Genomic DNA, 18,065 nt, shown 5'->3' on the forward strand with positions numbered 1-18,065 from the left:
GTTTTGCATTTTGTATTGTATTTAAGGTTTAACAAGACATCAATCATATTTTTTATCAATTTTTCACTTTCCTCCTTTTTTACTTACTAGATTCATAATTTGCCTATGCAGTACTGTAAGAAATAAAACACTAATTGTCTGTTTTCACTGTAATATTTTGAAATCGTGCAGTTTAAAAACCCAATATATCAATTTAATTTTTCAGAAAAACCAGAAACTTTAAGTGCCCAGGAGAAGGTTGCGATAAATCCTTTGTTACAGCTCAGCAACTAAAAGTGCATTCTCGTACACATACAGGTGAAAAACCTTTTCAATGTGACCATTGCAAGAAAGCATTTACTACTGCAGGGAATCTAAGAAATCATATACGTACACATACAGGTAACTACCTTTTCAACTTGAATGTTATTCTAAGAAGAAAAACATTTATGCTATGGCTGCGAATTTCAAATTTCATGTATGGAAATATAAAGATAAAATTCAAATTTTACCAACTTTTGCTAAATCCTAAAATTTCACAATTTATTCCAACTGATTATTTGATGTACAATGATAAAGGATTCCCCATCTGTCTGTCTAAAGATATTTCCTAAAAACTCGAGTTGTGAATTACAAGTTTTGACACAAACTAAGTGGTATTAAAATAAGCTCCTTCTGCATATGAATAATTTTTACTTAAGTTTTTACAGAATCATAGAACATTAAGCATTATAAAATAACTATTTTCACCTTATTGTGTTTGCTTTAACCAAACCTTATGAATTTTTATGCTCCCTGTGCATTAAGGTTTTCCCTAGCTGTCTGTACGTCCGTCCGTACATCCTGAAATTAGTTTCAGTTCTTTAACTCTACTTTGCCTCAACTTTTGCCTTTGCAACAAAACACAGATCAATTTTGAATTTAAGTGGCTTCACTTTCACCTTTCTCTAGTTATGTCCCTCTATAAATAAAAAAAACTTACTGTAGTTGGTCTCATTGGGGTGTAAGCTTAATGCGTGATTGGCCGATTTTTTGTAAGCATGACACATAAAAGTCAAATTATTTGGCGTGACAATGGGAAACTAGTTGGGCGGGAAATGTGTAATTACAAGCGCTATTATGACAATAATAAGCGGGATCCAGGATCAGACACCCCCACCCAATGAGACCCTCACTTTTCTTTTTATCAAGCAAATGTTATGAAACTTAAACACAATGCTTATTACCACCAAACACAGGTCAAGTATTGTTTTGGGTGGTGTAACTTTCACCTTTCTTGAGTTATGTCCCTTTATAAATGAAAAAAATGGTGAATTAGACGTTTCCACACTCTTACTTTACTTTGCCTCAATCAAATATTATAAAACTCATAAACAATACTAATTACCACCAAACACAGATCAATTCCTAATTAAGAAAGCGCCACTTTCATGGTTCTGGTATTTTTGACCCTTTTTAAATTGAAAATAGCCAATTTTGTTTTATTCACACTTTTATATCACTTTTACTTTTATGTCTTTTTATATCTGGAAAACATTTTTTTGTCTGCACTCTAACTGTTATATGTACTGGCTAAACGTTTCAATTCCATGCTAAAAAGTTTGAATTAGTACATTGACTCTTGCATTTAAACAAGGGCAGGTATCTGTGGCACATGGACACATTTTGTTTTATTTTATATTGATACAGGCATATTTGCCAATGTTGACCAATTCAAAACACAAATGATTGAAATGAAACTCTAAATTTTGAGCAAATTAGATTTTGAATTTAATCAAGATAAGACATTTTCAATGCTCTTTTGTCAGAACTTATTGCAATTTTTGGTTATCAGTAACTAAATTCTGATTGCAATACTTTTTGGGATATAAGATTGCCATTCTGTTTTTTATGATAATCTACAGGGACCTCCAACTTATTGTTTTAATGCCCACATGGGATTACAGGTTATCATAAATTTAACCTGTGTTCACAACTGATGGGAGACTATTTACTTCATGATGTAAAATCTTCTCTGCAAAGACAAATAATTTAGATTTTAAAGTTTAAAAACTTAATTCACTAACATTAGAAAATTTTTAACAAGTAAAGAATGTTCTTTTAATTAACTAGACAATACCTATGTGAACAATTAATCTCCTTGTTTTTAAAAAGAACAAGATGAGACACCTACGGCTATTATAAAACACAAACTTATTTCACACTAACGCACTGAGTAAAACAATTATCAGTCTTTTTATAACACTTTGACAAGAATGATTTAAAAAATAGGACAATTTACTGTCACTTGATAGTCAGAAGAAACCACATATCCTAATTCTGGTTCATTCATTATTTATAATCAAGTTTAAACTTCCAGTTTAAATTTACCTGTTCATTGTATATAAGAATCTAAAGTAGTTGGTCGATTCCTGATGAATTTGCAATTTAAGGACGTTAAAACTGTTGCATTCCACAAGAAGGTATGAAATGTTTTCACTAAAACAGGTACCAGTTCAAATGCAATAAAACCTTTGAAACAAATTGGTTTTTACTGTGACTTCTGGTTTGAATTAGACAGTTTTGTGAGTTTGAAAAAAAAAATAGCCTGACTGTCAAGACCTGAAAAAAATAAGCAAAATACTTTGAAAGATGTCTTGTCCCTTTGTTTTAGGAAACATTAAAACCTCTTTCAAATATTATAAACCTCTTTTACATTGCATGCACTGTTATTGTGAGTTAAATCTCATGACAGATTATCTTGACCTTAAGATGGATTTCTCAACAAATTTGCTAATGGATTTAATAGTTTTTAGTCCCCTACCGACGAAGTCGAAGGGGACTTTAGGTTTGCACTCCCTCCGTCTGTCTGTCTGTCTGTCTGTCTGTCTGTCTGTCTGTCTGTCTGTCTGTCTGTCTGTCCATCCGTCAGTCCAGCAAATCAGTTTTCCACACTTTTTTTCTTCGTGCTTGAAGATATTGATTTGATAATTGGTGTATTATTTAATCATGACAAGTTACAGATCAAGGTCGAATTGTTTTCCGGTCTAACGATTTTGTGCAGAGTTATGGTCCTTGAACTTAGAAAATTCACTTAAGTAATCAGTTTTCCGCACTTTTTTTTGTCATGCTTGAAGATATTGATTTGATGATTGGTATATAGTTTTATCATGACAAGTTACAGATCAAGTTTTAATTTTGTTCCGGTCTACTGAATTTGTGGAGAAGTTATGGTCCTTGGACTAAGAAAATTCACTCAAATAATCAATTTCCAACATTTTTTTTCGTCATGCTTGAAGATATTGACTTGATATTTGTTATTTTATTTGACGTCCATTTGGAAGATTTAAGTTTTTCATTGAAGTAATATTGAGATTGAAGATTTTTTTTTAGGAGATAAACCATATGGATGTCCAGATCCAAAATGTGACCTGAGATTTGCAGAATATTCCAGTCTTAAGAAGCATTCGTTAGTACATACAGGTAGTTTTATGAAATGCAACAGTTTCGTTTGAACAATATATACTCTTGATATATATGAGGAAAATACTAGAAAGAGTCTCCGTATTTAAAACTCATTTGACCCATCTGGCCATTGTTAGCTATGCTATCACTTGGAATTAGGTGTCTTTACATGAGCAACCAGTCATCCTTTTGTGTCCGTCTGTAAAGTTTTGAAAAAAATCTTCCCTAAAACAACTAATCAGCATCATCTTATGAGTACCGGTACCTTGTTTCAAAACACCCCCATTTGTTGTTCCTAGAAATAAAATCTTTTTGGTTAGTTTGGGATTCATCATATTCAGGATTTAAGTTTATTTACATGTGTTATGACTTATTCAAGATTTAAGTTAAAAGAATTCTCTGCATATTAAAGGAAATATTATTAATGAAAAAATCCTGAAGATACCAACGGTGAGTTTGTGCTTTTGTTTGTTTGTTTGTTTTAAGATTTTAGGTTAAAATACAAAATATCATATTTTCAGGAGAGAAACCTTTTAGGTGCAAATTTTGCAATAGGAGTTTTACACAAAGTGGCAGTATGAGAGTACATATGAAGAAACATTCATCCAACCTCAAGGATTCCAGTGTAAATAAAGAGACAGATTTTAATGTTGTGATGATGGAAGAAGATCTTGCAGAAAATAGTTTAGGTTTGTTGGGTATATATGTAACACTCTCAAACGTGTCCATCTCTTCAAACATGTCCATTTTGCTCAAATGTGTCCTTAAACTCACTTATCGCCCAAACATGTCCATTTTAACTTCCAGTAAACCTGTCTGATTACTTTTTTTGCTTAAACAACTACGATTTTTACCTGGCTCAGATTTTTTGGCAATTTCTAACCACCGAAATATGTCTACTTGAAGTTGCCAGAAGTCTCAAATTTGCTAGCGCTATTATGCCCTTTTTAACCACAATAACGTCTATGGCATATTCAATGATGGAGACTAAAGATAAAATAATTATGAAAACCACTATCCAATGACATCAATGCAGAGGGCTCAATTTCCTGAGATTAAACTAGTTACTGGGTTAAAAGAAGAAAATTAAATATGGCGACCTTGTTAGATTGCAGAGACTTAAGGATGATAAAAAAAAATTCAAAATTGTATTTTTTGACAAGGAATCCAAACATGTATACAGTGATTATCTTAATGTGGGTTACCATTGCAAATATTTTATCCATACTCATGCCAATAGAGAAACTAAAAAATGAAAAATATTGTTCATTAGAAATTAGTGATACAATTGTGTTTTATTTAACTTTTGTACAGTTAAAATCATTGTTTATTGAGGGATTACATATTTTGCTAATATACTAATAGTTTGCTATAGAGCATCACTAAAGACACATTAATTGTCAAAATTTGCATCGGGTGCAGCAGTAGTAGTTGCCGATGTTAAATGTTCTACACAGCAGCTTGATTCTGCAAGTGTTTTATTTTCTAGGGGGAGGGGGTTAACATCCTACATACATAGGAACTTGATCCTCCTAGTCAAATGTTTTAGGGCAAAGTTAAAAAAATTGTACCTTAAATGTTTTAATTTGATAAAGGCAAAAAAGATGTGTCAAGATGATTTACTTGACAATATAAAATTTGTGTACATGTATGTCTTCAAATAATACAACTTACATGACAGATATATTTTGTTTTGAATTTAAAAACTACAAATAAGAATACACTATATAAATTTTCCCTGTATTTGTTTTCAAGCATCCTTTGATATATTGAAGGTGTTATCCAACCAAAATATAGTACTTCATTTCTGGTTTCATGTTAAAAACGGATGAAAAACAAGTTCCCTGGAATTTGACTGTTATAGGAAATTAACCCTGCATTCCATTGCAGAATATTTTTTCCACATCATAAACATATATCGTTACTGTTTCACAACACCATTCCTTTTTAGCTCACCTGGCCTAAAAGGCCAAGTGAGCTTTTCTCAACACTTGGCGTCCATCATCTGTCGTCTGTTGTCGTCGTCCATCGTCGTCGTTAACTTTTACAAAATTTCTTCTCCTCTAAAACTACTGGACCAAATTTAACCAAACTTGGCCACAATCATCATTGGGGTATCTAGTTTTAAAAATGTGTCCGATGACCCAGCCTGCCAACTAAGATGGCTGCCATGGCTAAAAATAGAACATAGGGGTAAAATGTAGATTTTGGCTTATATCTCTGAAACCAAAGCATTGAAAGCAAATCTGATGAGGGGGGGGGGGTAAAATTGTTCATCAGGTCAAGATCTATCTGCCCTGATACTTTCAGACAAATCAGACAACCCGTTGTTGGGTTGCTGCCCCTGAATTGGTAATTTTAAGAAAATTTTGCAGCTTTTGGTTATTATTTTCAATATTATTATAGATAGAGATAAACTGTAAACAGCAATAATGAACAGCAAAGTAAGATTTACAAATAAGTCAACATGATCAAAATGGGCAATTGACCCCTTAAGGAGTTATTGCCCTTTATATTCAACTTAAACAATTTTTTGTAAATTTTTGTCATCTTTTACAAAAATCTTCTCCTTTGAAACCACTGAGACAAATTTAAGCAAACTTGGCCACAATCATCATTAGGGTATTTAGTTTAAAAAATGTGTCTGATGACCCCGCTTACCAACCAACATGGCCGACATGGCTAAAAATAGAACATAGGGGTAAAATGCAGATTTTGGCTTATATCTCTGAAACCAAAGCATTTAGAGCAAATCTGACAAGGGATAAAAATGTTCATCAGATTACGATCTATCTGCCCTGTAATTTCAGACAAATCAGACAACCAGTAGTTGGGTTGCTGCCCCTGAATTGTTAAATTTAAGGAAATTTTGCAGTTTTTGGTTATTATCTTGAATATTATTATAGATAGAGATAAACAGCTGTAAACAGCAATAATGTTCAGCAAAGTAAGATCTACAAATAAGTCAAACATGACCAAAATGGTCAATTGACCCCTTAAGGGAGTTGTTGCCCTTTATAGTCAATTTTTTGTAAATTTTTGTAATCTTTTACAAAAATCTTCTCCTCTGAAACTACTGAGGCAAATTTAACCAAACTTGGCCACAATCATCATTAGGGTATCTAGTTTAAAAAATGTGTCTGATGACCCCACTTACCAACCAACATGGTCGACAAAAAATAGAACATAGGGGTAAAATGCAAGTTTTGTCTATTAATTTTGAACTGTCATATATAGAGAAAATCTGAAAGGAGCAAAAATGTTCAGAATAATGAGCTCTACCAATTGTCCGTAGAAGTCAAAACTGTTAGACAAATTCTTATAGGAGTTATTGCCCATAAATGACAAATTTTACCTTTTTTTTTATTTTGCCTATTATCATGAAGACTATGATATTTAGAGAGAAACATTTTTTTTTTCGTTATGCCTTATATGATTTATATTATAATAGATAAATAAACACTTTAAATCACAAAAATGATTAGAAAGGCAAGATCTATTAAAAAGTCAAATTTTGCCTATATAGTTAGTAGACTGTCACTCTTTATATATATAGGAGTGATTGCCCTTAAATAGGATTTTTTTTACCCTCTTTTGTGTTTTGAGCAAAAACTAAATAAGATAGAGATAAACTAAACAGACTAAAAGATCAGTAATACAAGACAACAAAATAGAGACTTTCATCATGAAGTCTATTCTTGTCTTCAATGTTGGAGAGTGTCCTTTGTTTGATATGCACACAGACCAAGGTGAGCGACACAGGCTCTTTAGAGCCTCTAGTTTATTTGGTATATAGCTTCATAATGTATTCATTTTAGCACATAACTGCAAGAGCAGTTTAATGAATGTGTTTCAAAATCGAAAAAAGTAAATAAAAGTTTGATCATTGTTAAAATTTGTGAGACTTTTGGTATTTCTTATCCAGACACAGGACATGTCTGTTCATTAAGCACTATAGTATTACTACAAACATAAGAATGCCTATGTTTTAGACTCAGAAATATAGTTTTTAAAGATTGATTTTGAAACTTGTGGTACTTTTTAAAAAAAATTCAATACATTTTTTTGTCAACTTAATATAATTTTTAAATTATTTAATTCATATAAAGCTAAATATGTTATATGTATAATTTAAAAGGGTCATTTGGTAATGATAAATGTGATTAAATGAATTCCAAACTCAGGTTACCAATTACCAGTAATTAGTGTGTTTTAAAATAATCACAGCTAATGATCTGCAATATCAATAATTAATTTTGATAAATTATCCAAGCTTATTAAATTTCTGAGTGTGAACAGTGTTTATTTATGAGACAATCAAGGTTTTTATTTATATTAATTTAAATTAATGAAAGTGAACAATGTTTATTTCATTAACCAATCATATTGATTGTTTTTACAATACTTTATGATAAAAACCCCATGTACCCCAGGCAGAAGCATCAAACAATTTCTATCAGCACTCCTTGTAAAGATGTCACACTACCAGTCAGTACAAGCTTCTGTCCATGAATATCTGACCTCACTACCAGAAGGACTACAACACACTTACCATACTAGAACAGCACCTACTGGTCAATTCCTTATCTTACATTTTGGTAATGGCCCTGCTTCACAAGCCACCAAAGAGGAGCCAATGGACTATACTGCAAACATCAAACAGGAACCTGTTAGCAATACTACTGCTTCTAACCAAGTAACAGTTAAAGAAGAACCCATGGATGTAAAGCCAATACTACAAAACATTAAACAGGAAACAAACATCAAGGAAGAGATTGACCCAACAACCCTTACAACAGCTACACAGACTGGTGACAGTGTGTTCTCTAGACTGGGTCAAAGACAAGCAGAACAACTACAGCAACAAGACTACTACTCATCCAGAACCAGTAGACCATGCAACTCTAAATACAGAAGACACAACAAGAAGAGATCAACTAGACACAGTTCCAACTCTGTACAAGATTTGCGTACATTCTTGAACAAGAAGAAACAGACTGGACCAAAAGACCTTCGTATCAAGTTGAATCAGAAGGTTCCTAAAGATCTACGACAACTTATACCAAAGAGACTACCACTTTTAATGGAATCAGTTCATGGAGAATTTCTTAGTTTTTACCACAGATAGACTTAATACTATAAATATTTGTAACTTTAGTGCTTGATTTATCATTTTGATTGTTTAAACTGTAGTGCTTGATCTAATGTTGTGAACTTGTGATTGTTGTGAATTTGGTAATACACATGTATATTAATGTGACATTTATATAAATAAATTTATTTATAAGTATAACTGATTTGTCTTCTAAATGGAAACTACCACTTAAAATAATATTAAAGATTAAAGGAATTAAATGTTGATACATGTAATATTCTTTAAATTTGAACACTGGTCAGGCAACCACATCACATCTTTACAACAACAACAAAACAGCCAATCTTAATTTTTATAAATAAAAGAAGGATAGACATCAATGAAACAGCAACCCAACAACAGTAAAACATGTCAAGATGCATTTAAAAGGTGTCTATACAATATGCCAAGCAGTAAATTGTACTGAGTCTAAAAAGGTTGCTGATACATTTAGAAGAAAACAAATATCTGCCCTTAACACCATATTCTTCAAGTAACAAAACACACATCTATTCTAAATCAGTGACTTTTTATAATTAGGAAACTTGGTTGAACTGGATCCATGTTTGAATATGCTATGCTGAATTCTAGATGACTTTTATGGTTTTTAACTCTGAAGTCTGCTTTTGGACAGACATGATTATATACAATGAATTTTACCATTGCCTTTAAACAAAGGTCAAAATAAGGAGATGTGGTATGATTGCCAATGAGACAACTATCAAAAGTTCAAATGAAGTGTATGTAAGCCATTAAAGGCAAACGTTCAGTCTTCAACAAAGAAGAACTCATACCGTGTAGTCTTATTTAGCTCACCTGGCTCAAAGGGCCACGTGAGCTTTTCTCATCACTTGGCGTCTGTCGTAGTCTGTTAACTTTTACAAAAATCTTCTCCACTGACTCTACTTGGCCAAACTTAGCCACAATCATCATTGGGGTATCTTATTTAAAAAATGTGTCTGATGACCCCGCCTGCCAACCAAGATGGCTGACATGGCTAACAATAGAACATACAGGTAAAATGCAAGATTTGTATATTATTTTGAAAACCCTTATAATTAGAGAAAATCTGACATAGCTAATGTTCAGAAAGCTCTACCAATTGTACATATACATCAAAACTGTCAGACAACTTCTTACAGGAGTTATTGCCCTTAAATGACAAATTTTACCATTTTTTTCATTTTTGCCTATTATCTTGAAAACTAATATATAGATAGAAGAAACTTTAAATTGCAAAACTGATCAGCAAGACAAGTTCTACAAATACGTCTTGAAGGTCGATTGTATAGACGGGTTTATCTGTAATTGACCTAGAAAACATGGGCGCATCCATTAACCTCTCACGTGACCGATCCGCCATTACAACCGTGAAAAATAACGCACGTGTATTGATCAAAACATTATCGATTTTCTGTTTACATTTGTATTTCTTTCATTTTCTGATTTATTTTACTATGGATGCTGCCGAAAGTTATAAAAAACATGGAAGCATTTCTTGTGCAGTTAATAGTTGTACAAATAATCGTAAAAAACTTCAGGTGTGGAAAAAATCAATATGCGAATTACACAACGAGTTGCACAATGACTGCCCTCGTTTGATTCCATATACGTCTTCTGTTATGCCTTTAGACGAGCCAACAAACCTGAGTGGATCAAAGCCGTATAAACATAAAAAAAAATTTGCATAAACAGGTTTTTGTATGGTCCGGACATTTTGTTTTTGGATGATGCGCCACTGCACGCAATCGGTTTTTTTTTTTTAAATAAAACTTGTTATGAAATTAAATAACACTGGCCGACGTTAATGAATGTTTACACGTTGTAAAACGACTGTTAAAAACTTAAATTAATCTATAAAATTTAATCCGATGACTACAGTGCATCTGCCTCTTTTTGTATAGAAGATCCACCGCGACATCAGATGAGGATCCAGGATTTTGAAAAAAAGGGGGGAGGGCGCGTGCCCCCAAACTTTTGTAGTGGAAGCGGTGAAATGTCTGGATTAACCATAAATGAAGCTAATAACAATGAAACCTACCTCGAGGCTACATGTAGTTATAATTGCAAACAAATCAACCCAGTGTAAAGAGACGAACTTTTTTCATTCATGACTTCTATAGTATCTTTATGCTGCAAAATGGACAGACATTCCGACAATATTAACTCAGACAAAAATACAGAGGAGTAAGGAGTTCAAAATTAAATGAAAGGGTGGGGGACCTTGTCAGCCGTTTAAGAAATATTATGAATGACAGTGACGCCTTATTGTATACTTATGTTACTAAGTTTTCTTTACTTTAGTGGAATTACTACACAATTTAATTTTCAACTACGATATTGCAGATCAGCTGTTGCTCGATCGTACTGATGAGCTTAACACTTAGTTTGATATTTTGTTATTTGGGACGGCGCTTTAATATTTCGAAAAGTAAGGCTTGTAAAATATTTTATTCCTGTGTGCAGTTCTTGCTGAAAAACTTAAAGGTTATATATATATGTAGGTCTGTGTGCTTATAGTATATATTCACTTTATTTTCTTTATAAGACATATACAGTTACTTCTGTTGATTTGAACTTTCCTCAGTAGATTTTTCTGTGCATGAATTCTAAAATTTTATACATGAGAAAGGATTTTTCAAAGGTCTAACTCTTGGTAATCGAATAGTTTACTAGAACCTACGAAAGCGTAGCTATAATCCGACAACCCGAAATCCAGACAGTTCAGTAGTCCAACGGTCCGATATACACCCCTAATGTTATATTGTAATACTGTATTTCACTGTATTATATACATCGGGGACTTATATAAGAGTCTAATACGGATTAAGGATGAACATCTACGAGACCTCGGTTTTGAAGTTGTTGGGAGGGGAGTTGGCAAAACACTAAATGACGTTTCTAAAACATAACTAATCATCACTTTGAATTTACATGTTGGAGTCTTTCGTGGTTTAATGGCATTCATTTATATTAAGCACGAGCTGGATCATATGATGTTATATACTATACATACTATAGTAGTTGTATGTCGAGTAATTTTCTGCAAAAGAAATTGGAATCGAACACATAATAACTATAGGAATACATGGGCCGTGAAAGTTCAAAACTTCTTAAGCCAATATTCTAATCGCAAAGTTATATCTACATATGGCCCGACGCATCGATAGCTATAGCGCTATTCATGCAGACACCAAAGTAATACGAAAATGTCACTCAATTTTGAGCATTATACGTGAATCAAGCAAAAAGCACAAAACTCTCGTCTCTGTAGGACCATCTGATTAGTGGATTGTTAAATTTTAGGACTGTCTCATTATAGGTCTGACCACAGAAATTTCTATGATTTGATAAAATTGCACCCTGGTTTTTCTGATATATCACATTCGACCGGTCAATAAAATTGAGAATGGAAATGGGGAATGTGTCAAAGAGACAACAACCCGACCATAGAACAGACAACAGCAGAAGGTCACTAACAGGTCTTCAATGCAGCTAGAAATTCCCGCACCTGGAGGCGTCCTTCAGCTGGCCCCTAAACAAATATATATACTAGTTCAGTGATAATGAACGCCATACTAAACTCCAAATTCTACACAAGAAACAAAAATTAAAAATAATACAAGACTAACAAAGGCTAGAGGCTCCTGACTTGGGACAGGCGCAAAAATGCGGCGGGGTTAAACATGTTTATGAGATCTCAACCCTCCCCCTATACCTCTAGCCAATGTAGAAAAGTAAACGCATAACAATACGCACATTAAAATTCAGTTCAAGAGAAGTCCAAGTCTGATGTCAGAAGATGTAACCAAAGAAAATAAACAAAATGACAATAATACATAAATAACAACAGACTACTAGCAGTTAACTGACATGCCAGCTCCAGACTTCAATTAAACTGATTGAAAGATTATGTCTTCATCATATGAATATCAGGCACAATCCTTCCCGTTAGGGGTTTAGTATCATACCATCATAACATATATGAGAAGAACATAACCCGTGTCATGCCAACAACTGGTTTTTAAATAAATGTGTTTAGTGCCAATGCAAAGACCCTATAAGTGAATCAATATTTACGCCAAAATATGCAATCTTTAATGACCTGACAACAGTATAGTAACTATATCCCTTCTTAATAAGTCTATTTAAAGGTTTTGTTAGCTTCAGAGGTGAATACTGACATTTTTGTGCTTTATAAAGAATATTTCCATAAAAAATTGGATGTGTAATACCTGAACGTATAAGAAGTCTGCATGTTGAGCTATATCTAAGAATGATGTCCTTATACCGATGATAAAATTTAGTAAATGTTTTGACTAGTTTGTGATATCGAAAACCCTGGTGTAATAATTTTTCAGTAATACATAAATTTCTCTCGTTAAAATCTAAAACATTGTTACATACACGAGCGAATCGTACAAGTTGAGATATATAAACACCGTAAGATGGTGACAAGGGAACGTCACCATCTAAAAATGGATAATTAACGATAGGAAATGAAAAATCATCTCTGACTATTTATTTTTTATTTATGTATGCGCTATAATTATTAATATTATGATTACCAAATGATTATAATCGACATGTAACCTGGGATTAGTATTCGTATAAAATTTATTATGTCCCGTGTGTAACATATCAAATACAGTTATATTTTAAGGACACAACACCTGGCCTGCAATACACTTAGAATCCTTATCTAATTACTTTATTATTTATAGCACATATAATTTTGCCGAGGTCAAGTACGACTTCACATTCTTGTGTTTACATTTAATTATATGTGGTCAGGGCATATAGATCTATATCTTGTCTATATTTTTTCACGGTTGTAATGGCGATCGTACTACGACGACGCCTAGGAGTCGCGTCACAAACTAAGGCAGATAATCGGAAAAACCTGTCTATAAGCATTGGCACATCTCATTTCCATGAAGTATATTTGGCCCCACCCCTTCAGTCATGGTCTATTGACTTTGAAACTTTTGCTTAGTTTTCATGTATTAGTTTGTGATTAGGTCAGTTTATGGGGAACCACTAGTGGTAGGTCAATGATATTTGGTATGCAGTTGTATAAGCATTGGCATATCTCATTTCCATGGAGATTATTTGGCCCCACCCCTTCAGTCATGGTCTATTGACTTTGAAACTTTTGCTTAGTTTTCATGTATTAGTTTGTGATTAGGTCAGTTTATGGGGAACCACTAGTGGTAGGTCAATGATATTTGGTATGCAGTTGTATAAGCATTGGCATATCTCATTTCCATGGAGATTATTTGGCCCCACCCCTTCAGTCATGGTCTATTGACTTTGAAACTTTTGCTTAGTTTACAAGTTAATGTTTGTATTTAGGTTTCTTTAAAGGGAATGACTTATGAAAAGTCAATGGTATTTGGTATGGATTAACCATAAATGAAGCTAATAACAATGAAACCTACCTCGAGGCTACATGTAGTTATAATTGCAAACAAATCAACCAAGTGTGAAGAGACGAACTTTTTTCATTCTTGACTTCTATGGTATCTTTATGCTGCAAAATGGACAGACATTCCGACAATATTAACTCAGACAAAAATACAGAGGAGTAAGGAGTTCAAAATTAAATGAAAGGGTGGGGGACCTCGTCAGCCGTTTAAGAAATATTATGAATGACAGTGACGCCTTATTGTATACTTATGTTACTAAGTTTTCTTTACTTTAGTGGAATTACTACACAATTTAATTTTCAACTACAATATTGCAGATCAGCTGTTGCTCGATCGTACTGATGAGCTTAACACTTAGTTTGATATTTTGTTATTTGGGACGGCGCTTTAATATTTCGAAAAGTAAGGCTTGTAAAATATTTTATTCCTGTGTGCAGTTCTTGCTGAAAAACTTAAAGGTTATATATATATGTAGGTCTGTGTGCTTATAGTATATATTCACTTTATTTTCTTTATAAGACATATACAGTTACTTCTGTTGATTTGAACTTTCCTCAGTAGATTTTTCTGTGCATGAATTCTAAAATTTTATACATTAGAAAGGATTTTTCAAAGGTCTAACTCTTGGTAATCGAATAGTTTACTAGAACCTACGAAAGCATAGCTATAATCCGACAACCCGAAATCCAGACAGTTCAGTAGTCCGACGGTCCGATATACACCCCTAATGTTATATTGTAATACTGTATTTCACTGTATTATATACATCGGGGACTTATATAAGAGTCTAATACGGATTAAGGATGAACATCTACGAGACCTCGGTTTTGAAGTTGTTGGGAGGGGAGTTGGCAAAACACTAAATGACGTTTCTAAAACATAACTAATCATCACTTTGAATTTACATGTTGGAGTCTTTCGTGGTTTAATGGCATTCATTTATATTAAGCACGAGCTGGATCATATGATGTTATATACTATACATACTATAGTAGTTGTATGTCGAGTAATTTTCTGCAAAAGAAATTGGAATCGAACACATAATAACTATAGGAATACATGGGCCGTGAAAGTTCAAAACTTCTTAATCCAATATTCTAATCGCAAAGTTATATCTACATATGGCCCGACGCATCGATAGCTATAGCGCTATTCATGCAGACACCAAAGTAATACGAAAATGTCACTCAATTTTGAGCATTATACGTGAATCAAGCAAAAAGCACAAAACTCTCGTCTCTGTAGGACCATCTGATTAGTGGATTGTTAAATTTTAGGACTGTCTCATTATAGGTCTGACCACAGAAATTTCTATGATTTGATAAAATTGCACCCTGGTTTTTCTGATATATCACATTCGACCGGTCAATAAAATTGAGAATTGAAATGGGGAATGTGTCAAAGAGACAACAACCCGACCATAGAACAGACAACAGCAGAAGGTCACTAACAGGTCTTCAATGCAGCGAGAAATTCCCGCACCTGGAGGCATCCTTCAGCTGGCCCCTAAACAAATATATATACTAGTTCAGTGATAATGAACGCCATACTAAACTCCAAATTGTACACAAGAAACAAAAATTAAAAATAATACAAGACTAACAATGGCTAGAGGCTCCTGACTTGGGACAGGCGCAAAAATGCGGCGGGGTTAAACATGTTTATGAGATCTCAACCCTCCCCCTATACCTCTAGCCAATGTAGAAAAGTAAACGCATAACAATACGCACATTAAAATTCAGTTCAAGAGAAGTCCAAGTCTGATGTCAGAAGATGTAACCAAGGAAAATAAACAAAATGACAATAATACATAAATAACAACAGACTACTAGCAGTTAACTGACATGCCAGCTCCAGACTTCAATTAAACTGATTGAAAGATTATGTCTTCATCATATGAATATCAGGCACAATCCTTCCCGTTAGGGGTTTAGTATCATACCATCATAACATATATGAGAAGAACATAACCCGTGTCATGCCAACAACTGGTTTTTAAATAAATGTGTTTAGTGCCGATGCAAAGACCCTATAAGTGAATCAATATTTACGCCAAAATATGCAATCTTTAATGACCTGCCAACAGTATAGTAACTATATCCCTTCTTAATAAGTCTATTTAAAGGTTTTGTTAGCTTCAGAGGTGAATACTGACATTTTTGTGCTTTATAAAGAATATTTCCATAAAAAATTGGATGTGTAATACCTGAACGTATAAGAAGTCTGCATGTTGAGCTATATCTAAGAATGATGTCCTTATACCGATGATAAAATTTAGTAAATGTTTTGACTAGTTTGTGATATCGAAAACCCTGGTGTAATAATTTTTCAGTAATACATAAATTTCTCTCGTTAAAATCTAAAACATTGTTACATACACGAGCGAATCGTACAAGTTGAGATATATAAACACCGTAAGATGGTGACAAGGGAACGTCACCATCTAAAAATGGATAATTAACGATAGGAAATGAAAAATCATCTCTGACTATTTATTTTTTATTTATTTATGCGCTATAATTATTAATATTATGATTACCAAATGATTATAATCGACATGTAACCTGGGATTAGTATTCGTATAAAATTTATTATGTCCCGCGTGTAACATATCAAATACAGTTATATTTTAAGGACACAACACCTGGCCTGCAATACACTTAGAATCCTTATCTAATTACTTTATTATTTATAGCACATATAATTTTGCCGAGGTCAAGTACGACTTCACATTCTTGTGTTTACATTTAATTATATGTGGTCAGGGCATATAGATCTATATCTTGTCTATATTTTTTCACGGTTGTAATGGCGATCGTACTACGACGACGCCTAGGAGTCGCGTCACAAACTAAGGCAGATAATCGGAAAAACCTGTCTATAAGCATTGGCACATCTCATTTCCATGAAGTATATTTGGCCCCGCCCCTTCAGTCATGGTCTATTGACTTTGAAACTTTTGCTTAGTTTTCATGTATTAGTTTGTGATTAGGTCAGTTTATGGGGAACCACTAGTGGTAGGTCAATGATATTTGGTATGCAGTTGTATAAGCATTGGCATATCTCATTTCCATGGAGATTATTTGGCCCCACCCCTTCAGTCATGGTCTATTGACTTTGAAACTTTTGCTTAGTTTACAAGTTAATGTTTGTATTTAGGTTTCTTTAAAGGGAATGACTTATGAAAAGTCAATGGTATTTGGTATGCAGTTGTATTAGCATTGGCACATCTCATTTCCATAGAGATTGTTTAGCCCTGTACCTTTAGTCATGGTTTATTGACTTTGAATATTTGCATAACTTACATGTTGAAGTATTGTTATTTTAATTTCAACATTTGCATTATCAAAATAACAAATAGGCGAGACATATGTCTGTGTTAACAGTTTATTACCAAATTTTTGCGTTTTTGCCTTATATCTTAAAAATTATAAGATAGACAGAAAATTAAATAAGCAAAAATGATTAGCAAGACAAGATCTACAATTAAGACAATATGGAGGAAATATTTCGACAACTCCTTATTGGAGTTATTGCCCTTTAATGACGATTTTTACTATTTTTTTTGCATTTTTGACTCATATGATAAAAATTATAATAGACAAAAATGATCAGCAAGGCAAGCTCAACTAACAAGTCAAATTTTGCCAATATAGTTAGTAGACTGTCGCTCTTTATAGGAGTGATTGCCCTTAAATGAGGATTTTATTTACACGCTTTTGTGTTTTGAGCAAAAACTAAAGAATAAAGAGAGAAACTAAACAGACTAAATGATCAGCATTACAAGATCAACAAAACAGAGTTTTTTGTCATGAATTTCTTTTCTCGTCTACAATGTTGGAGAGTGTCTTTTGTTTTTGGTAAATATGCACATAGACCAAGGTGAGCGACACAGGTGGAACATAGTACTTCACATCTGGTTTCATGTTAGAAAGAGATGAAAAAGAATTTCCCTGGAATTTGACTGTTGAAGGAAATAACCCTGCATTTCATTGCAGAAATATTTTTTTAACATCATACACATATATATCTTGAGTGTTTCACAACACCATTCCTTTGTTATCTCACTTGGCCTAAAA

The 18,065-nt window shown here is 33.2% G+C and overlaps 1 protein-coding gene across 5 annotated transcripts in view; it reads left to right on the forward strand.

The window, feature by feature from the left end:
* The window catches only part of LOC127738100 (zinc finger protein 410-like), a 36,870-nt gene that overhangs the window by 9,999 nt on the left and 8,806 nt on the right, over positions 1 to 18,065 (forward strand). For 4 of the 5 annotated variants that reach the window (XR_007999939.1, XM_052249208.1, XM_052249207.1 and 1 more), the window contains 3 exons: positions 206 to 381; positions 3,352 to 3,441; positions 3,945 to 4,112. Coding sequence is in view for 4 of the 5 variants with exons in the window: in XM_052249208.1 (XP_052105168.1) it covers positions 206 to 381; positions 3,352 to 3,441; positions 3,945 to 4,112 (434 nt within the window). In the remaining variant the exon portion in view is untranslated. The remainder of the gene's footprint in view (positions 1 to 205; positions 382 to 3,351; positions 3,442 to 3,944; positions 4,113 to 18,065) is intronic. The other variant, XM_052249210.1, reaches the window with a different exon arrangement.

Source organism: Mytilus californianus, unplaced genomic scaffold, assembly GCF_021869535.1.
Source record: "Mytilus californianus isolate M0D057914Y unplaced genomic scaffold, xbMytCali1.0.p SCAF_4, whole genome shotgun sequence".
NCBI lineage: Eukaryota > Metazoa > Mollusca > Bivalvia > Mytilida > Mytilidae > Mytilus > Mytilus californianus.